This window comes from Apostichopus japonicus, chromosome 16, assembly GCF_037975245.1.
Source record: "Apostichopus japonicus isolate 1M-3 chromosome 16, ASM3797524v1, whole genome shotgun sequence".
Taxonomy (NCBI): domain Eukaryota; kingdom Metazoa; phylum Echinodermata; class Holothuroidea; order Aspidochirotida; family Stichopodidae; genus Apostichopus; species Apostichopus japonicus.
The window spans coordinates 18,285,135-18,308,182 of NC_092576.1; the positions used below are offsets into that span (position 1 = coordinate 18,285,135).

The 23,048-nt window shown below is 36.7% G+C and overlaps 2 protein-coding genes across 8 annotated transcripts in view; one reads left to right on the forward strand and one right to left on the reverse strand.

Moving 5' to 3' along the window:
• LOC139982710 (uncharacterized) overlaps positions 1-23,048 on the reverse strand; it is a 239,831-nt gene that overhangs the window by 123,189 nt on the left and 93,594 nt on the right. The gene's annotated exons all lie outside the window — the stretch shown is intronic.
• LOC139982719 (uncharacterized) lies at positions 1,465-19,570 on the forward strand. 5 transcript variants are annotated; one of them, XM_071995796.1, is made up of 6 exons: positions 1,489-1,528; positions 10,960-11,038; positions 12,887-12,970; positions 14,809-14,892; positions 15,779-15,851; positions 17,156-19,569. In XM_071995796.1, the coding sequence occupies exons 1-6, from the start codon at positions 1,493-1,495 to the stop codon at positions 17,169-17,171; spliced, it is 372 nt and encodes a 123-aa protein (XP_071851897.1). In that variant the 5' UTR covers positions 1,489-1,492; the 3' UTR covers positions 17,172-19,569. The 5 variants fall into 5 exon arrangements, 2 of the variants coding, with proteins under 2 accessions (XP_071851897.1, XP_071851895.1); XM_071995794.1 differs by lacking the exon at positions 1,489-1,528 and adding an exon at positions 3,962-4,567 and having other exon boundaries at positions 7,726-11,038; positions 17,156-19,570; XR_011798303.1 differs by lacking the exon at positions 1,489-1,528 and adding an exon at positions 3,963-4,567 and having other exon boundaries at positions 17,156-19,568.

The window sequence follows — 23,048 nt, forward strand, 5'->3', positions numbered from 1 at the left end:
TTAAGTCTAACCATAGTCTAACTTTATATGTGTTCAGCATGAAGGTATTTACTCTAAATGTTATTAATATATCAGGAACTCTTTTACGGAATTTACTTACAATGCAAATACTCCACCAATTTCCAAGAGCCAACTGCAATGGGCAACGTTTATGGTAACCCGCGGCACTTCTTTTGTAGGCTACCTGGCTAGGCCCACATGCATTAGTAACGTTGAATGTACGCTATTGTGATAGTAACGATACGATCCGATCGAGTGTCCTGTCACCGAACACAGAAAGAACTGTTTGCAGATGGGAGCGTTATTTTGTAACGTGTAAATTTGCCAGTTAAAATAGAAACTCTTATTTTCTTAAATATTCAAATTAAAGGAATAATAAAGGGAAAAACGTAAAGATTCCAGTGTAATTACAGGAACCTAACATTTTCGGAATGATATATAGCCACATTTGGTCAAAATCGAGGTGTAAAGTTGGGATCCAAAATATATGCTACGTAATTATGTTATATACCCTTCAAAAATACCTGCACGTTTGAGGGGAAATTCTACCCTTTTAATGAACGATTTTCTTCTAGTCACTTCGGAATTGAACAGTTAATGAGGGTATAACTATAGGTAAACCTATTCCTGAGGTAAACCTAAGTCCCAACTATTATGCGTTGAAGTAAACCCAAATACCAATGTGTATGTAAATATATATATGTATATATATATATATATATATACATATATATACATATATATATATATATATATACATATATATATATATATATATATATATATATATATATATATATATATATATAAATATATATATATATATATATATATATATATATATATATATATATATATATATATATATATATATATATATATATATATATATATATATATATATATATATATATATATAAATCCGACCGTTAGGCAACACTTCATGTGAAAAAAAAATAGCACTTAGGGCACCATTTGACTTAGGGCAACATATATACTGTCGCCCTAAGTTCTGCCTTTTAAATTGGAACGATAGAGTTACATTCTGCAAATATTGTTGGAAGCAAGTCAAGGGGGGTTGAAAAATGTTCGTTTCTATTAAGATTTAAAAAAATTAATTAAAAACTAGGTAAATTAGAAAGCATTGAAGATGGGCATTCTGATATTGGCTATATGTGCGTGTGTTAAAAACAGCACTTTCGGCAACATTTTGATTATGGCCTTTAAAATGAAAACCGATATGTATATCTTTATTATAAAATCACCCTTTTAAACATATTACCCAAAGGAAAGATATATTAGACTCTTTTAAGCAATGAATCGCGAAAATGAAGATATATTGCCAATATTGTATTGCACAGTATCTTATTGCACTGATGAGAAGCCGGCCCTCTATTACGTTACGCTCTTCGCGCAGTACGGCTATACGTACGCGAACCTCGATCGTGCCTAGCTAGCCTATCGAGTATATGCCTAGATAACGTCCATCCAAATGCAGATGTGCGAGTCACACGGCGCGGGAAGAACGGTAAGTTAACTATTTGTGTAGTTCATTTAATGGCATAAGCGGCCGTATTATATTTTCGAAGCACACTCTCCTTTGGCTATTATTTATGGCTTTCTCCTAATTACGCCAGCTGGTTAGTTCTATAGGCTGTGCATAACGTTAGGCCTAACTTAGTTAAAACGTAACTAGGCCTATCATAGGCCTAATTGATACTATCGTGTATTATTAGCCTAGTACTTAGTAGTACTAGGGCAATTCCAAACGTTTCGCATCAGGGCCATTCAGAAACTTAGAAGAGAGTTGTGTTGGAGTATGGATAGGTTTTTTTCACATATGAATATATATCTGAGCTAGGTTGCGCTTCATTGATAAACAATGATTCATTATTTTACCGATTTTGGACTAGCCTAATTATAAAGGCCTAGTGCCTACTGCATTTTGTATGGAAAAAAAGGTCATTTATTGCAACAAAACATTTATCTTGGGATTTCTCCTAAAGTACAGTATACTTATTCAAATCACCTGTTAACAATACCACCAATACTAACTAGTGGCCTATGTGGCAAATACCACCTATAAGCTTGGAAAAATATGGCATTATCGCTGCCCACGGGGGAAATTTATTATAATGCTCCCACCCAAAAAGAAAATGATTAAAGAGTTCCATTGACAACACAAATCATTTTTTTCTGTAATACAAAAGTTCAATAAAGTCCTTTGTAAAATTACTTCAAGATACTGATGACAAAGTACTAGTGTTTGCACGGGTAATCGGGGTACCCGGGTACCCGCCCGACGTGATACTACCCGGTTCCTATTTTATTACCCGAATCATACGCAAAGTGTGATTGTTTAAAAAAAAAAATGCAAACCGATGGTTAGGCTGATTTCCAATTGACTTAGTGTGTTGTTAGGCTACCATGTGTTCGAAGATAACAGCAATAACGAAAGCTTTCCATAGATATCTTATAACTGCGTCACAATTTCAGCAAATAAACAGATGGCTAGGCTAGACTGCCCCATTGACTTAGTGTGGTATTAGGCAACCATGTGGTCGAACGTAACAGCAATTACGAAAGTATTCCATGGATGTCTTATAACTGCGTCACATCTCCAGCAAATAAACAGATGGTTAGGCTTAGCTAGATTTCTCATTGACTTAGTGTGGTGTTAGGCTACCATGTGGAAGAAATTATTATTTATTAATTCGTTTATTTCAAAGAAGGAAAGGCTGACAAGGAATTTTACGCGATGTTTATGGATTATAGACGGAATAACTAAAAAATAGTAATCGCAAGTGGCTTTTTACTAATCGTTTATTCCAAATGCGATCAAATTGCGCGAATCGCGCAATCTCGCAGCTAATGAGAACCCTGGGCCTGCATAATAGATAGTAGTAGTTGTAGTAACAACTGTTTTAGAGCTAAATTGGATATTTATATGGTTTGATCCAATAGACGTGCACGAGCTAGCATAAGTAGCGGCGGCAATGCGATGTTAGTAGTAATGCTAATTATAATTAAATAATTAATTTATTAACAAGTTAATGAAAGAAACAGAAGCAAATAAAAATTATTGAGGGAGGTTTTATACCTTATCTTACACCTACGTATTTGAACATGAAAACATTGTCAGTAGAGAATATAATGCATTTATTACAGTATCCAATATGTAATTTCTTGAAAATCGTGATACACGAGGGTAAACAAATTTTTTCCGGGTACCCGGATACCCGACGGGTAACGGCCCTCGGGTACCCGGTTCCCGATTTTTGGACCCGTGTAAACACTATGACAAACAATTCATTAAATCATACCCATAACAACCATTGTAAGCATATCAATTCCTTAGCGCCATTCCCTGTGTGGCACGCGAATTGAGTTCGACCGCCGCAGTTTTAGGCCTATGACTTTACCATATAGACCATTTTCCTACAGCCATAACGTGAAAAGTTTATACCGAAAAAACTTAGTTCAAACGGCACTAAACAGAGAATGTGTTGTCTCTCAAGTTCTGTTCTTTTCTTAACAATACAGTTTAAAATTCCACCGGACTTGGGTGATTTACGATGCAAGGTTAATAAATATCGAACTCAAAACCCTCATTGATAACACACAGTAAATACTGAAGAAAATCACCATTTGATAGCCGTACTTTGTTTGCGTAACCCTCCTCTTGAATATTCATTGACAAATTTAGTTCAAACGGTTTTGGGAAGTATTTTTTCTTTATATATAGTAACTTTAAATTGATGTTAAATTCATTTTCATTGGTCACTATCTTCAATCGGACCAAGTACAATCCAATCGAATATCTTCTAAGAAAAATACAAGTTACGCTTTCTTCGGTGGGCATGCCGTTACGTAATATGTGTATCCTGTACTGCTTTCAAAACGTCATATTTGATCGAACTTAATATTATTTCAAAGAAAATGACCGTAGAATATGCATCATTAAATGTTGAAGCAAGTAATTACCAATTAATTTATCTAATGCAATCCTAATTATAGAAAAACTGTTTAAGACCCCCCCCCCTGATGAATGGAATAGTCCAACCAACTTGTCCGCACAGAGCCACAGGATTTCCGGTCAAGGTGATGAGTCATACGCGTTGGTCAGTAAGAGGGCTATTTTGAAGGATGTTTAGTGTGCATTTTAGACAGAAAGGAATTGATATGTCTGATTGATTCCGCTAACTTTCCAGAAATAATAAATCCCAAGAAAAACAATCCGAAAGTTGTAAAAGCTTGGACGGACACATGATGTGCATCTCAACAGTGACTGGTTCAATATACGCTAATGTTGAACAGAAAGAACATTTACAAATTTATCACTGATGAATGATGTTGCGAGCAGTCGGGATTACTGCACGCTTCAGTTCTATTTAACCTTTTCATTTATCATATTTTAGTACTTAATATCCGGTCACGCTCAGGAAACAATTACGACATTCCTTCACGGTCGATTTGTTTACTGTAAGAACTATTAACCGTTTTTTCTCAGAAAAGCTTGATAGTCTGAAGTTATTATAGCTTGAGATTTTAGTATACTGCCAAAGAAGTAAGTTGTTGTTTTTGTATTGATATTTTATGTAGAAGTAACGGGAAATTTAGTATGTTTGGTTTTGTTTAATTGCACGTCTTTTTTGATCTAATGTAGTGCAGGGTTCACTTGCGCGAATTTAAATTATTCTGTTTATGTACAGTATATACATATGTATATATGCAGGCGCGTATCCAGGATTTTCAAACCCGGGGGGCGCGAATTACTATCTAAGCGGAGCGCCACCATCGGTTGGCGCGCAGCGTACAAGAAAATTTCTTGTTTTGCAACCCCCCAGATCACCGGAAACGGCACTTCTCGGGCTTGAAATGACCAACCAGATGTATACTTTTTGCCTGAGAACCAAGTATTTCCTAATAGATTTTTTTTCAATCCATAACCTTTTTGAAGATTGTCAACCCGGCACACATCATGTTCGACCTGATCGCATCTCCTGTGGGTCTTTGTTTTTGTAGGTGATTCTACGTCGAGGCCCACAATACCCGTCAGCCCCACTTTTCAAGGTTTTAAGCCCCAAGTTTGTTCAGAATTTGAAAATTCACATTTTTCGTGAATAAACTTACTTCAAAACATACCCATAATGTTGTACAAAATTTCATCTATGGACAACCAATATAGAAAAACTTCCCTCAACCCCTAACAGACCGGTCAAAATTGCACGAGTAGAGGGAAGTGTGATGCAGAATGTTGGTCAGAAATTTTCGAAAATTCAGACACAGTTAATTTATTGATGTATAAATATTAAAACCTCTTATAACGGCTATTATAAAACTTGGTTGAAGGAAATGAAAAAATGGCAGATATTTCCGAAACTGAACACTACACACATAGGCGTAGGAGGCGCGGCGGCAGTGGCGGAGCTAGGGGTATTGGTCAGGAGTGGCGAGAATGGTCTGTAGGGGCGCTTTCGACACTATCTAAGCGGAGCGCCACCACTGGTTGGCGCGTAGCGTACAGAAAATTTTTGAGTAAAGATACTCCCTAGATCGCCGGAAATGACCCTTTCCGGGCCTGGCTAATATGCAGATAAACGAAGAATAAGGTGTCATTGCCAAATTACACCAACAAAATGTGACAAATGTCAATAAGTAGATGAGAGCGCAATAAAAAAGTCAATAATCTAGAATAAGTAAAAAGTGGTAAAGAGCTGAAAAAGGCGCCAGCAGTCCATTTGAGTCCGTCAGGGGGGCATCCGCCCCCCACCCCCCTGACCGTATGGACGCTCCGCCACTGCGCGGCGGGGGTGCAGCCCCTAATTCGCCATTACTAATGTAAAAGAGAGTTTTGACATAATTGGACCTCCATGCTTTTTATACATCTACATGAGACGTGTCGTTGTTTACATTAGCATCCCGCGGTGTACTGCGCAATTTTAACGGACCGTACGGTACATGATGGCATGCGATGTAATAACCGATGCTTGCTTATATGATATTGACATAGCTTGCGAAAATTTTTGGTTATTTTTTCAGGCAAGTCGGACAGTTTTGAGGCTTTTCATCCTGGAACGCCATTTTCATGCTCACTGATATGATGTGATATCTGCTGTTTGCTTTACAAATTCGAACAGGCGCGTAGCGAGGAATTTGCCAAGGGAGGGGCGAAGCCTGTAGGCAAATTATCTAAGCGTAGCGCCACCATAGGTTGGCGCGAAGCGTACAAGAAAATTTTGGCCGAAAATGCCTCCCAGATCGCTGGAAATGGCACTACCCAGGACCATTTGTTAGCGCGAAGCGTACAAGCAAATTTTGGCCAAAAATATCTCCCAGATCGCTGGAAATGACACTTCCCAGGCCTTGTAAGTTGCCTCTAAGCACTTTCTATTTTGAAATTACTTAGCGATATCATTTAAAAAAATGCTGAATGGGGGGGGGGGCGGGCGGTCGCCCCCATTCCAAAATGCGTCATGTTCCCCGACGACACGGTCGAGTTCGAGACCAGCCACAGTTGGTTTCATAGCACAATTCTACACACGCGTTATGATAGACCATATATAGTATATATATAGATCATTAGTGAGAGAGGAAAACGGAAACGTCAAAAAATGGAGTTGTCGGTGTAAGGGGTAGGGTGAGTCACACTTTTACGAAATCATTGATCCGTCACTGGCTACCCTTCAGCGCTGTAATGATGTCACTGTCCCTCTTTCTCTCCCCGGTGTCTTCGCGTTTTTCTTTTACTCCCTCCTTTTCTCCCTTTCTCTCTTTTTTTCTTTTTCTTTTCCCTTCCTTCCTCTCCTCCTCCTCTTTTTTCCCTCTTTTTTCCTTTTTTCTTCTCTTTTTGTCTCTCCTCTTTTTCTCTCCTCTTTTTCTTACCCGGGGGGCGCGCGCCCCCAACGCCCCCCCCTGGATACGCACCTGATATGCATTGATTAGATGCATTGATTATGGGTTTTTTTTACTTTTATTTGTAATTCAAGCATATCTGTTTAGAAACAAAGTTTAAAGGCTATCATTAATTAGTTTTCTCTGATATTGTTTGATCCCAGATTGAATGAAACTCATTGACGTAAATAATAGATCAGATCATACAGTTTTAGGCAGTTGCTAAACTCTGGGTATTCTCTAGTCTTCGCCGGTCCAAATATCACAAAGTGAGAATGAAAACAACTCTTATCCTAATTTGTAGTTGATTTTCCTTGTCTGAACCTTCCTTACAGTACTGTATACATCTGGGAAATGGACAGAACAATTTCTAAAGTATATCTATAATTTTGGGAACTGTAGTACCCTACCCTAGAAGGGGAAAGTTGAAGGTCAATAGTGCAAAGGAATAAATAATCTTGTTTGATAAGAACTTAAAGTACATGGGAGGGGGGTGTAGAATGTCACTTCATAACATCCCTCTTGCCTTGAGAAAGTTTTGAACAAATTTCTCTTTAACTTATGAAGTAGGTAAACTTCAAAGTTACATCAAACAAATTTCATGATAAAAAGATCTTACATCATGAATATAAAAAGGATATGATAGAAAAGAATACATGTGAAAGATTTTTGGTCAATGAGAGGTTTGATGTAAATGAAAGGAAAAGGACTGTTCCAACCCTTAAATTTTTAAAATGTATTTTACACTTAAACAATAGCATATTTATGCATTCTACTTTCAAGACTTATGTTCTGTGAAACACACTAAAAATATGTCACCATTTTCCATAGGTAAGGCTACACATGAATACCAATGGTGCTCTCGGAATATAAGTCCTAGAAAAGTATCTGCAAAACTAGGTACAGTATTCTACCGAAGCAGACATGAGAATCATTACCTTGAAATTCAAGATTACTTTGTCAGAAAGAACACTGATAACAGTATATTCATTTGCTGCCTCTGTAAAGTGAGCATTGATACTTGACCCATCAAGTCTTTGCATATAATCGACTACACATAAATCATTAAAGGCAAGTGTCATGGACCAAATCAAAGGTTAAAGTAAAAGCATATGTACATATCAACCTGCAGAAACCTACGTTGCTAATGTAGAGCGAACATTGTCGTTACCCTTTCCCCTTCCCTCTCCCACCTTACACAGTATATGGCATAGAACGGCATACAGCTGTTAGTAAATATTAACACTAACTCGAACCACATAAAACTACTCCAACTGTAAGTATCTATTCCAGTTCCTGTTACACTGTGCTGCACTGTGCCACACAGTATACAGTGCCATTCTTACACAGATTCACTTTTATCATTTATCTGTAATCAATCCTAGGGCAATTTCTGTCTCTATTGCTCTTCTGCCCAGCACTTAGAACTTGTTAAGATGAAACCAGTACACTAATTTACATAGCTGTTTTAGTCACGGATGCTTTCACACAGAGGTAAAATAATTGTTATCTAAGATGTGGTTATTAGGATGCCAAATTTATGTCTATCGAGAAACAGAACTAAAGAGTCATCTGCTAAACCTGTTCTATAAAAAGTATTATGTTTATGGTCATGCATGTTGGAACAGGTGTTTACATTCATGGATATGTGAGTTGGTGCATTGGGACATTTATACATTTCATGGTGAGATCTTCCCTCACTGCCATGGTTTAGAGTAGGTGCACATATTGCCATGTCAAAGATTTGATGTATTTACTGTAACTTTAATGACTAGAAGTCTTGGGATTGGTCAATATATTATGGCATTCATGGTATTGAATTGAATGCAACAGATGTATAGTGGTTTGATGTAGTGACCTGTAATTGGTATGGCCTGAGGCTGTTTTCTTTCTTGAATGTGTAATCATGGAGCTATAAACAGAGGTGTAATAAACTGGTGACTGTCAACCAGTGTTCCAATTACAAAAATAAAATTGTACATGCACCTGTGCATGTAGGTTAAACAAAAATTACCTGCACAAACAAATCATTACTTGCACCACAAGTGAAAAATACAAAAAGGGTGTTTTCAAAGTTACTCCTGGGTTTTGTTTATGTAGGCCATTTTACTTGCATGCACATGCACACATAGCTTACATGTGTGTGTGCACACGTGCGAACACACATGTAAGCTATTTAAGTAACATGCAGTCAAAAGTTACATGCATTAATTTTGGTGCTGTCAACCCCTTGTATTCACATGTCACCACTGGTTTGACAGATTTGCTTGCAACTCTCCAATCTTTTCGAGCAATCACTAGTAATTTCACTAATATCCACTATAAATTTAACTTTAATCGCTGAGTAAATTGTTGGCCAAATCCACAAGTTGCAAATTTTATGCTACATCACACCAAAATAAATCTACACATGTTTTTTGAAAGGTATATACTGACCTATCAATATGAAACATTTGAGAGATGCAAAAACTCATCTGCACATCTCAAAAAAAAGTATTTCTTTCCTACAAAGTGAAACACATTTGCCAATGGTTGGTACTATTATGAAGAAAAGGCCTACAGTAGCTACAATATGAAACTCCTATATTTTTGCATTAAAGGCATACATGTAAATAACATTTTTGGTAATGTACATACACAGTAACTCATAGAAAATGACAGGCTAACCCTTTATTATAACCATATACAAACTATGCCATTTAAACTGCTTCTGTACACATAATACACATGACTTTATCCACTATTTGGTTTTGGCAAAACATTCCTGAACAATCCATTACACAATAAATATCTTCTGCTTGTGAACAAATACTTCTGGCAGATATTGCATTACTGGGTGGAATATCATGATAGTCTTATATTATAAATTAATAAAGAATGGACACGCCCCTTGCTGTAGCTGCAAATCTAAACATCCCATTTTGAGTTGAAAACCTTGATCAGTGCGTGCAACTGAATGAATTTCATAGCTCTCAACTCTGCTTGTTAAAAAATGTGACTAGCTTTCATTTGAATCACTCTACTTGTCAATGGTTGAGGTTGAATATACAACTCTAAAGGGGGTTCACAATTTCCCTTTCTAGTTTCTAATCTACCAACCTTTTTTTGATGCAAAAGAGGAACTTCAAGTACAGGTACAGATGCAACAACTGGCATTTCTAGTGAATATTTCAAACCCATTGGGAAGCAATTCACAATGAAAATCAGACCAGTTGTGAAGCAATTCAACTAAAATTTTCAGAATATGCTTATTTGTGGTGAACCATGCATAAAATAAATTTGGTAATTTTGAAAACAGGTTCCTGGGTAAATTACTGAACTTCCTGCATTGTCAAATTTAAAGGATTTTTTTAATGCATATTTCGTAGAAAGTTATTGATATAGCCTATCCCTGGGTAACTGTAATTTTCGTGGAGCTGGTTGTTTACAGACACTGCAAAGAGCCCAGGGTAAATATTGGATCAGGTTTTGAGGCTTTGCGCATGTGTAGTTTAAACTCTCAAGTTCAAACAGGCGTACGATATGCACATACAAATAGTGAATAGTGAACTGTGGAATTTAGCAAGAAAAATATAAACCTATGGAGTTGGCGACAGGGAAGTACAAATATACAGTAAGTGCTAATGAATGGGGGACTGGGCGGTGAAAATTGATTGAAGGGGCAGGACAGGCGAACAGAGGTAAAACAGTGAAGCTAGTAAGGTACTTGACCAGCTGCCCTATAGTGTAGAATATATTCGCACAGTATGGGATTGGGAAGTGATACGATAGCAACTAGGGCCTAGTAAAAATAAATGCAATTGTTGTTCGATCGGGACCTAATTTTTCAGTAACATTACTGGGTAAGGATACACTTACCCTACAATATTATTACAACACTTGCTTAAAATAATACTTTATGGCACGGTTATGCTTTGATCTCATTGGGGAGAGTACAAAAAAATGGAGACAGCATGGTTTCACTCACCCGTTAAATTGCCAATTGCACATCAAAAAGTTACACAAATATTAAAAACCACTGGTAAAAAAATAAACATCAGCTCTGGTCTGGTCTCTGATCCTCAGGGTTGTCATCTCTGGGAGTGGAAATATTCCTATGATTGTCTTTGCAAATCTAACTTCAAGCCTCAGGTGGCAACTAAAGGTATGTCTTGAACTAAGTTAAGCCATCTTGATGCCAAGTTCAAACTTTTGTCTTCAGTATGTTGTCTTCAGTATGACGCCTTATCAAAGCGATGAGCCAAACATTCGATCCGGGTGATCCTCCTTTCGCTAGACCGAGCCCAGCAGTAGCGAACGTCAGGCGATGCGTGCATGGTTGGGTCTATACCTCCAGAAAATAAAAATTAGTGCCTATGTGGATGTTTCGGTGCTTTGAAAATAGTTCTGCTGTTTTAAATCCGCTCTTGCACCATGAAATGTTTATTTCAAAAGCATTATAATTTTATGATATATTTCTAACCGATGCAACTTAGATGTCGTGTAAAGAGAAGTTTGGGGCCATTAAAAGAGGCTTTTCACTACTGTACTAACAAAGTTGATAAATGGTTATTTTCAGTCCAGTTTATTGATGACGTTATTGTTGAGTCTAAATTTGTCTCAAATACAACAGCACTGGTGTGTATGTTAGTTGAGCTTTTTGAATTATTCACAGTATTTGACGAACAGTGTTGTGAATGGTAAAAGTATATATATGCTTAAAACATGTTGCATTGCAGTAAATGTATACGTGTTGGTCAGGGGTAGTAGATATGTGCATTGTGCAGCTGCTCCCTTGAATGTGGGGCATAATGTAAAAATTCAATTTAATTTGGCATGATCCCATGCCAATGATCTGCATAATATTTGGTATGAAGCTATACTTTAACAAGAATTTATATACTGTAGTACATGGCAAAATCTCATATTAGTGGTGCCACCAATTTAAAATCAGTCAGATAGCCTATGTACTACATGTGTGCCTATAAACATGATAATACTGTGCATGAAGGGCACTATGTTAGCATCAGACTCAAATTTATGTTGGTCTTGAAATGTAAATGAGCCCTATCGTTAGGTCTTCCAATAGTTTATCTTTCCAATATTTTGTAAGCATGATATATTACATAGATTACTTGGTACAAACTAGTAGTTGATAGTGTTAGGTACAGTAGGACAACACATTATGTCATTAGTTATTTAAGTGTTGTTGCACAAGATCATTTTAAATCAGCTACAGGTACAAAAAATAATTGAAAATGGGTCATTCATGTAGGTTTATATGTCATATTGCATGGGTACAAACTATACCGTATACCTAGAGGTACAATAGATGATTCAAGAATGTCTCCAAATTATTAGGTTGACAGGGCTTTTACTTGTGAATGCCTAAATGTCAATTACATGTTGTAATCAACTCTCATATTATTGTGAGTACTATAATGGCCAGAAAATGATATTAACTTGACCAACTGTAACTGCATATTTTGTGGTTACAGGTTATGGAGTATTGCACATAGGAAGTTCATCAAAGGGGAGTTCCTAGTAGAATATTGTAGAGAGCTAATTTCCCACAAGGAAGCTCTGAAGAGGGAAAAGGTTTACCATGAGGAAAAAGGATGGGGTAGAGTAACTGAGGCCATAGACCCCATTTTGTAATACTGTATTTTAATCATATCTGAAACCTTTGAGGATTGATACCATTGAGTATGGCATGATAAAAGTGAAGTGCTTATTATAATGAACTCAACCCCTAAGGCTTTTCCAACCAGTTTCAACTACTGTTTGTCCCTCTCCTTCTTCATAGCTTTTCAATGCAGTCCTGCTTTTCATCTAATTCCATTATCATAGTTACTGTAGCTTTTCTACCCTCTATTACTGTTTTCACCCATCATATTTACTCAACTGTCTTGAAGGAACTTGAGCAAGTAGCATGCGTTATTCTGACTATCTTGTCAGTATATTGTTTAATATTATGCTCTATACCAGCTCTGTCTTCTGCATTGAGATTTAGCTGTAACAAGTAATGAGGAGAGTCATGGAGATGAAGATCATGTCCCTGTTTGCAAACGTCACAACACTTCAAAGGGTCAACAAGGTATGGACTGCAATCTCTGCCATTTGCATTGAAACCACAATTAATAGTACACATATACAGGAGAGAAGTAGATGAATATGTCTAACACCTTGTAACTTGCTTATTCTTATTTCACACATATAGTAATTTTTAGAGCAACTATGTTTTTGAAGTGCTTCTTTCATTTTTTCATTTCATTTATATTGTTTTATATAACATAAGTATGATATAACAACATAGGAGATAAGAACCAAAACCTGTGAAAGGAAGTGTACTAAAAACCCTATGGGGCTTGTTGAGTAGTGACACTCCCTGACAAAATACAGAACTTAACAACTTTACTACTTACCAGAGGTATAAGCATGTAGTTTTATCCACCGACAACACCTAATGGGCAATTAGCAATGCTTTTTTTTATTAGGACTTTCACTTCCAACCTGCTTTACTTGTGCTCTGAAACTTCTATTTTTTGTTTAGACCTGTGTGAGGCTGTATGCGTGGTGGGATTCTGTGTTAAGGGGGAAAACTGAACATAGGTTTTGATCTCATCTGTCAAAAGGAAACAAACAAATTGTTTGAGCTGTTGCATGGTGGTTTAGAGAGCTGTTTATCGATGGTACTTGTACCTGTGGTACAGTAGGTCCGTCTCAGTGTGGGGCTGTGAGATTTGTACAATAACTTTCGAGAGCTATATTCCTGCAGCAATGAGTGTTTTGTTGATTTGTACAATGAACAGACCTATTCAAGACAGATTCATGCGCATGGTGTGAATAGTCAACTGGAGGCAGTCCGTCCTTTTTTTTTGGACATGTGAGAATAGGTTAAGTACAAAGGAGATTCTTCCATATTCACGCAGCAACCTAGTATACATTGAATAGCTGAACAGATTTTAAACTTTCAACAGCTTCATATCAAGTACACTACACACTTAAAAAGTTATTGATAATTGATTTGGAAAATGTGGACTTGTTCCAGTGGAACATTACACAGACCAGAGATGTGTGAGCAAGGGCCACAATAGATTTGATAAAAACAAAAAGATGCACTTGCAGAAAAATCTTAGAGTGTAAAATTTCTTTTTGTATTTCTTAACGGAAAGCACAATTTTACAGGTATGAAAGAATATTATTAAAATGAGAGCATTTCAGGTCTATATTTATTATAAACTGTAGGCTGTCACTTGTCTGAAGCATTTTGCATGTGTATGTCTACATGCATCTATTACTGTGTACATGATACATACTGTAATGCTTTGTTGAATTTGTATGAGCAATTGTACCATCATTATTCATTAAATTGGACTAGTGGAATCAATTGCCTTTACCTTTGACTTAAGCCAACATTCCACCATGAAGCTCCAATGTGAATTATCCACATTTTTAATATTCTTTTCATTAAAATATTTCAACTTGTGATATGATCATTGCATTTGGAATGTCTTTTTTCATTTGGAAATTAATTGAATGAAGAATGTTATGTTATGGATATGGCTAACCCATGTTGGAAAAAAATTGGGGGAGAGGTGGAGACAAATCAAGGTATTACGGGTGCTATTATAATTACACCATATATTCCACTCAATTGTTACAGCAAATTGAATGCATTGTTAAGGAAAGTAAGATTTACCTGTTTACACCTATGTGCAACAGCTGGTCTTGACATGGCATATCAATTGATAAACAATCACATGACAAAGTTCTGCTGTATTGGGCATATTTGCTAAATATTGAAATGAAAACATAAAATTGATATTGATCATAAATATATGAGCAAATAACATGCATTATTCTGACTATCTTGCCAGTATATTGTTTTATATAATGCTGTAAACCAGCTCTGTCTTCTGCTTTGAATTTTAGCTGTAACAACTAATGAGGAGAGTGATGGAGATGAAGATCATATCCCTGTTTGCAACCATTGCAACACTTCAAAGGGTCAAAAAGGTATGGACTGCAATCTCTACCATTTTCATTAAAGCAAAAATTTATACTACAATATTTATAGGAGGGATAGAAGTATTTATGTTAATTAGTTTTATGTTTACTCAATTATTTTTAGATCACACATCATTTCAGCACATGCAAAGTATATTTTAGCAGTGCTGCTCATTAGGGTTTAGTCTTCCACTGCTAACAACTGATAGGCAATGACTGGTGGTTGTTTGTTGTATGGACATTCAATCCCAATCTGGTGCTCTGAAATTGTTATTTTGAAACACTGTGAACATAGTTTACCATCATATGGTTCTCTACACATAGTGATATAAGGATAAAGATTTGGCCAAATCTCACTGGTTACCAGACTACCAGTTGTACTTCATTCGTACTCACCGATGCCAAAATTATTGTTTGTTTGGGCATCTTGACCAATCAACCCCAAAGTGGTTGTGGTACAACAGTACCAGGGATGGTTTGTCAAGAGGAATTTTCCTACACATTCAATTCTAGCAAATATATATTACTCTAGACTCCACCCCAGCTCTTATTGTGGTCTGCTGAAGATCACTTAAATATGGGTCCGTGTCTGTTCAGTGTCTCTCTTTGTGGGGACAGATGAAGCACTTATGCATTGTGATATCATAATATCAAAGCTGAATGCTTTTGCATGAATTTGGTCAATTATAGTAAGCATGACATTTTATTTATAGAAAGTGCTTCCATGTGTAGAGATGCCTGTTCATGGAAGTGCAGGAGAGTATAGATTGTATCAAGGGTCACTTGTACGTCAGTTCAAAATAGTTTGTGTTTTTTGTACGTTTTCACTGTGATTTACTAGTACTGAGTACCTTCTACTATTTGATGTGATGTGATATGATATTATTTCTTACAGTAAGGAAGTATACCATATGGGAAAAGAGCCACGAGAAGAAAATACATCACAGGAACCTCAAAGACGATGCAAGGTAGAAAAATCTGCTTAAATCACAGGAAGTCTTATCAAACCTTCCATTAATTGTGGATCCATGTTTGACTTTAGTATTAGTTAATTATTTATTTAATTATTTGTTTGCCACAAAAGAACAAAGTGGAGGGAAGTCTTCTATAAAGCTTAAAAGCATAACAATGTGGAAGACTATATGGCACATAAAATGGCACATAAAATGTCAGTAACTGGAACCTCAATTAATGGAATGGACCATTTACTTTTAATCATTCATTCCAGCATTCCACTTACTAAAACCATGAGTTTCAAGTTGTAATCATGTATATTAGGCATATTAGTCACAAGCTAGACAGTAAAAAGTTCAATAACAAGAACTTTGTTGACAACTGTGTCTGCTATATATGTATACCATCCTATCATAATTATGGTTAGCCAGGCTTAATACTGTTGACTACTGCATGTATCTGTATGTTAGAGTAAGCTAGTTTTCAGTAGCAACAATATTCCATGTGGGGTTCAGTGACATCACTGTATAGTTCATATTGTTAATAATCTGTCAAAATTCTCAGAACAGGTCAGTGTTTCACCTTTTTTTTGGGGGGGGGGAGGTGGATATACATAGTAAGAGCCTTTGCCAACATAGGCTAACTTCTCAAGCCCATTTTCAAAATTTAATCTCTCGCTCTCACTACAGAAGGAAACTTGCAAGAGAGATTTGTCAGATGAGTCACAATCAGATATTTTAGCACCCATGTTGTTATTATTCTGGTAAACAAATGTGTCAAATTATCCCTATTTTACCCTGAAATGTGCATGATCAGATGATTTGTGGACATTTGTGTTGATATTAATTATTGGCATGTATTGAAACATAATGGTTAGCCTGTTATAATATTTAATTGAGATATTTTACATGACTATTAGGTCAAATGTCGTTTTTGATTAAACTATTCTGCACCAAATGCTTCTTACCTAACATGGCCGATGAAGTAGTGGCTCATCTACGATGTTAAAGAACGAGGTCATCTACGAGTCTTTTCTGATAACATATGTAAAATCTAAGTATAGTGTGGAAAACCACTTGAATTTAACTGTTAAATATTCATGTGAATGATGATATACAATTGATCATATGGGAAAGGACATTATGTCATCAATTATTCATGAGTTGTGCAGTGTTTTTACTAGGATGTTAGAAATGGGGGATTGCCTCAGTCAGTTTTTTAATTTGTCGGCTGGGGTAGGGGGTGATTTTCCCAATTTTTATTTATTTGTATATTAAGAAGTCGCTAATACTTTGCTGATGTTTCTTTTTGCACCTAGATCAAAAAAAGATTAATGACTTCCTAAAGACACAGGGCGAAGATGTCCCATACAACTGGTTTATTCGCAAATGCCAGAAGCTGGCAGAGAAAAGAATGTTAAGTATGTTGGCAGATTAATTTAATCTTGTGTGCTGATCCTGTAAAATATTACAAAGATTTAAAGTTATAGCTTAAGAAAAACAACCAATTAGTGAGAGAAGAAATTAATGAGATGTTCTTCCTATTTTTTTTGGAACACTGGAGAAGTATGTCATATTATCGACACCAATTCAAAATTACCAACCACTAACACAAAGTAATTAGGGTGAAACTGAACCACTGTATTCATGTACATTATTTGTTTTTTTTTCAAATTGATAAGCGTTATTCATGTTCTTTATAGTTTGGGAAAACTGTTGAGCAATTTGGTTCAGCCATGATTGAACAGGTCTCCTATTAAAACAGAATAGTAACACAAAATGATATTTGATTTGCTTAGGTTGTACATTTTCAATAGCATACAAATGGAATGTTGTTACAACTTCAAATTACAAATCAAGCAATCCCTGCATAGATCATGCTACCCCTGACTAGATGTCCCTTTTTGCAAATGAAAAAGAACTTACCTATACTACAAACTAGTATTCCAAATTAAGTGTATGTTAATTGAACCTGAAGCCCTGTAATACCATGTGATTGCAGAGAAAAGAGAGTTACTGTACCTGGCTAAGGAGTATTAAGCCATGTCACATCATTATAAATTCTTGTTCCAAATTAATAAAATGTCAATATCCTGCACTTTTCCATTTATGGGGGACAGCATCATCTCAATAATAATTTATGAACAGTTTGCACCAGAGAGAAATAAGCCAGATACAGCTAAATTGTAAACACAATGTCATATTTCATATTTGATCATACTAAGTTAATGATCCTTATTGCCTTTTATCTACAAAACTTCATTATTAGGGCATTGGAACTCCCTTTTACACCAATTTGCATTCAGGTTTATATTACAAATTTGATGAGTTGTATTGAATTTAAATAATTTTTTACTTCAATTTAAAAATGTTTTGCATATTATAACTGAATTGATGCTCTTTTTCTGTTTTTATAATTTCAAAACCTTTACTATACACTGTACAAAAAGCCCGAATTGGAATCTTCTACTAAAGCAGATAGATTTTCAAAGTAGTTTATAATTGACTTCTCTTAAAATATGTGTTACAACTGCCAGTAGTTAATCTCATATGTACAGTATAGTATTTGCATTTGCATCTGATGTCAGTTAGACTGTTCTCGTACTTGGTGAGTAGATGGTTGAGTAGATGAACCCACATTGCATTTGGCGCTCATTTCAAAAAGAATAATGAGGTTATGGAAAGTACAATAATACTGCAACTGGAAGTTGATGTGTGAAGTTGTTGACTAGTGACTGGTTGATGTGTATTAAATTTGACATTACCCACAATACTGCATAGGGGCATGTACATGGTTGAGGGTAAGTAAGTTAGTAAAGGTAAAGTTATGCAGTTTAATTTAGAACCCAAGTTTTTAGCTGGTTGTCATTTCCACATAATTGCACTAGAAACCTGATGATAAAGTGCTACATTTAGCAGGTTTTAGTCTGTTATTGTGTTGACACCAAAACAGAGCCCATAATAATGCATTCCTAACTGATGTACTGCTAATGCTAAACACCTAGTTCTACAACACCTTTACGAATTATACATACAGAATATTGTTTTCACATGTTGTGAAGAGAGTATATAAATATGCATTGGAAATCAATGAAATTCTTCAATGTCTGCATCTAATGAAAAAAATATGCATTATTTTCTGTGGTTCATATTGCATCTTCTTTCAATAACAGTAATGCCAGTATGAGCGTTTAACAAGTGTTGCTTGTAAACCAGCTGTAGGCTGACAAGTATTCTACTGTGCAATCATGATCTGTTCCACTGCACATGATCATGCAACATAAATGGTACAACAAACACATGTGTTTAGGATGCTGATGTATGAACCAATAATTAGAAACTAAACTAACACTTGACTGCATTTTGCCTTGAATTTCATAACATTATACCTTTAATATTAAAAAATGCCAGGATGATAATTCCGAAGCTCACAATGTCACATACTTTTGTGGATGATAAGGATTGCAGTATTGGCTGATGCTGCACAATTGGAGAATTATTGGTTGGCAAAATTGAGACAAGTTGAATATTTCAGTAAGCGATATAAGAGCCCTGATTACACAAATGTTGTATTGTACTGAAGGTTATTACTTTGTAAGCAAAGTTTATGTTGGTTTTGGACTTTTATTATTATTTAATACTGTACCATAAATATTAATATATTGGCTAACAAACATTCAAATATTGTATTGACTCTGTTATGAATTTAAAAATATATTTCCGAAAGTGCTGAAGCTGCACAAAACTTTGTTATATCCTATCTTTAAGTATACCTTGCATGTATATATATAATTATAGATATAAAATTTTGGGTGAAAAGTAGTTTGGGTGGAGATGATTGGGGATGGGCATTTTGGGGGTCTACTGGCAGGGGTACCCCACTAATGTAAATTACTGGAATTGCCCATCCCTTACATATAGAGTCCTGTCAATTATTTTCCGGTAGTTTTTAACTGGATACTTCATGAGCAGACCTAGGTCAATGAGGGGATGGGCTTTTTGGGGGTCTACTGGCACTTGTACCCCTCTAATAGAAATTTCTGGAAATGCCCAAACCTTACATATGAGTGATACCTATCATTTTTCAGTAGGTATCAACTGGTTACCTTATGAGCCGACCTAGGTCAATGAGGGGATGGGCTTTTTGGGGGTCTACTGGCAGGGGTACCCCACTAATATAAATTACTGGAATTGCCCATCCCTTACATATAGAGTCCTGCTAATTATTTTTCGGTTGTTTTTAACTGGATACTTCATGAGCTGACCTAGGTCAATGAGGGGATTGGGTTTTTGGGGGTCTACTGGCACGTGTATCCCACTAATAGAAATTTCTGGAAATGCCCAAACCTTACATATGAAGTGATACCTATCATTTTCCAGTAGGTTTCAACTGGTCACATCATGAGCTCACCTAGGTCAATGAGGGGATGGGCATTTTGGGGGTCTACTTGCAGGGGTACCCACTAATAGAAATTCTGGAAATGCCCATCCCTTACATATGAGTGATACCTATCATTTTCCAGTAGGTATCAACTGGTTACCTTATGAGCCGACCTAGGTCAATGAGGGGATGGGCTTTTTGGGGGTCTACTTGCAGGGGTACCCACTAATAGAAATTCTGGAAATGCCCATCCCTTACATATGAGTGATACCTATCATTTTCCAGTAGGTATCAACTGGTTACCTTATGAGCCGACCTAGGTCAATGAGGGGATGGGCTTTTTGGGGGTCTACTGGCAGGGGTACCCCACTAATATAAATTACTGGAATTGCCCATCCCTTACATATAGAGTCCTGCTAATTATTTTTCGGTAGTTTTTAACTGGATACTTCATGAGCTGACCTAGGTCAATGAGGGGATTGGCTTTTTAGGGGTCTACTGGCACGTTTATCCCACTAATAGAAATTTCTGGAAATGCCCAAACGTTACATATGAAGTGATACCTATCGTTTTCCAGTAGGTTTCAACTGGTTACATCATGAGCACACCTAGGTCAATGAGGGGATTGGCATTTTGGGGGTCTACTTGCAGGGGTACCCCACTAATACAAATTACTGGAATTGCCCATCCCTCACATATAGAGTCCTGCTAATCATTTTCCAGTAGTTTTCAACTGGTTACTTCATGAGCTCACCTAGGTCAATGAGGGGATGGGCTTTTTGGGGGTCTACTGGCAGGGGTACCCCACTAATATAAATTACTGGAATTGCCCATCCCTTACATATAGAGTCCTGCTAATTATTTTATGGTAGTTTTTAACTGGATACTTCATGAGCTGACCTAGGTCAATGAGGGGATTGGCTTTTTGGGGGTCTACTGGCACGTGTATCCCACTAATAGAAATTTCTGGAAATGCCCAAACCTTACATATGAAGTGATACCTATCATTTTCCAGTAGGTTTCAACTGGTTGCATCATGAGCACACCTAGGTCAATGAGGGGGATGGGCTTTTTGGGGGTCTACTTGCAGGGGTACCCCACTAATATAAATTACTGGAATTGCCCATCCCTCACATATAGAGTCCTGCTAATCATTTTCCAGTAGTTTTCAACTGGTTACTTCATGAGCTCACCTAGGTCAATGAGGGGATGGGCATTTTGGGGGTCTACTGGCAGGGGTACCCACCAATAAAAATGACTGGAAATGCCCATCCCTTGTAACTGAAGTCCTGACCATCATTTTCCAATAGGTTTCAAGTGGTTACCTCATGAGCTGACCTAGGTCATCCGTGAGGCTGGCAAAGCTACCCCACCACCAATAATTACTGGCGATGGCCATTTGTTGCTCATGGGGCCATACCTGACACATTGTATTTACTTTGATGTGGTTACCATGAAAGATGATCTAGGTTAGCTTTTAGGTGACTTTAAAATTGCTTTCCCAGCCACACCCACCACAGCCGGTTTTCCAGTCTTCTGGTTTCATATACAGGAATGCACTGTGAACATTGTGATGTACAAGGCAATTGATTACCTTCCCAGCTAACCAAACCCTATGGGCTCCTGGTCTATATTGATGCTCCATTGACACCCTTGCCTCCAGAATGTGACTGTGTGACGTCAGGTGTTAGAATCGCTTTAGAATTCATTGGACATTTGAGTGAATGTAGGGACCAAAACATGAACTTTTTATGCAATTCTTTGGGAAACATAACATAGCTCCACTAAAATATGCAAAAGTGATCTACTTCCACCCCACCAAAAACCTTGTCTTGTGGATGGGGGTGGGGGGGTGGGTTAAGAAGACCAGTTCATACAACTTTATTAAGAACATACCTGGAAATATTTTCGATGAATGATGATGAATGTATCTATAAACTCAGTAATTTTTAGGTTGGTGCTCCCTCTTTTTATAATCTTTTTCAGTGAAAACATTCTTGAGTGAAGGCATTCTTGCACTTTATACTCAAGCATGTGCTCAAGTTTTAGATTTTCAAAAAGCCTAACTAGTATCTCCTCTAACAATTGTGAAACAAGAAGTTTTTAAATATTTCTTGACATTGAGAAGAACTTGCCATTATTTTGGTTCTGTAAGTCCTTGTCACATCAACATAAAGACAGGGTTTTTCCTCATTTGTTATTATGATTTGGATTGAACCTCTTCAAAGCTTTTTATTCTCAGTATATACTTACACCAAATGTTCACATTATTATGGTCACTGGTATTTTTAAGAAGGTATCAAAAGATATTTTATGATTAACAAAGCAGACATCTTGGACTACCACTGCAGTGGTTTTTGAGTATGTGCCCCTGTTCTGTGGTCCATCATTAAAGAACTATTCACATAAGTATGTAACTTTTTAGATAGGGAGCACTTAGAGTAGCCCTGTGACTGATGGGACATTTGCGGACCACCATTTTTAGGTACATTTAGTTAACTTGTAAGCGCTATCTCAGAATGAAAAGAATGAGTTGGGTATATACCCCTCCTGGTAGCTACTTAATGTAGCTATATCAGAGCACCACCATTGAGAGAATATTGGCATCAACTATTTCACACAGTGGCATTTCCCTTGTGACTGATGGGACAGAAGCTCTGTGACTGATGGGACGCTACAGTATCTCCTCCAAAATTATAGCAAATTTTGTTTTGCACTAACTTCAGTTTGCATCCACATATGGTGCCAACTAGCATTAAACTTGGGTCATCTGGGCTCTAGCCACCCATAGTCATCACAGGTAGGGCCCACTCGAGTTGGCCAATGGGGGT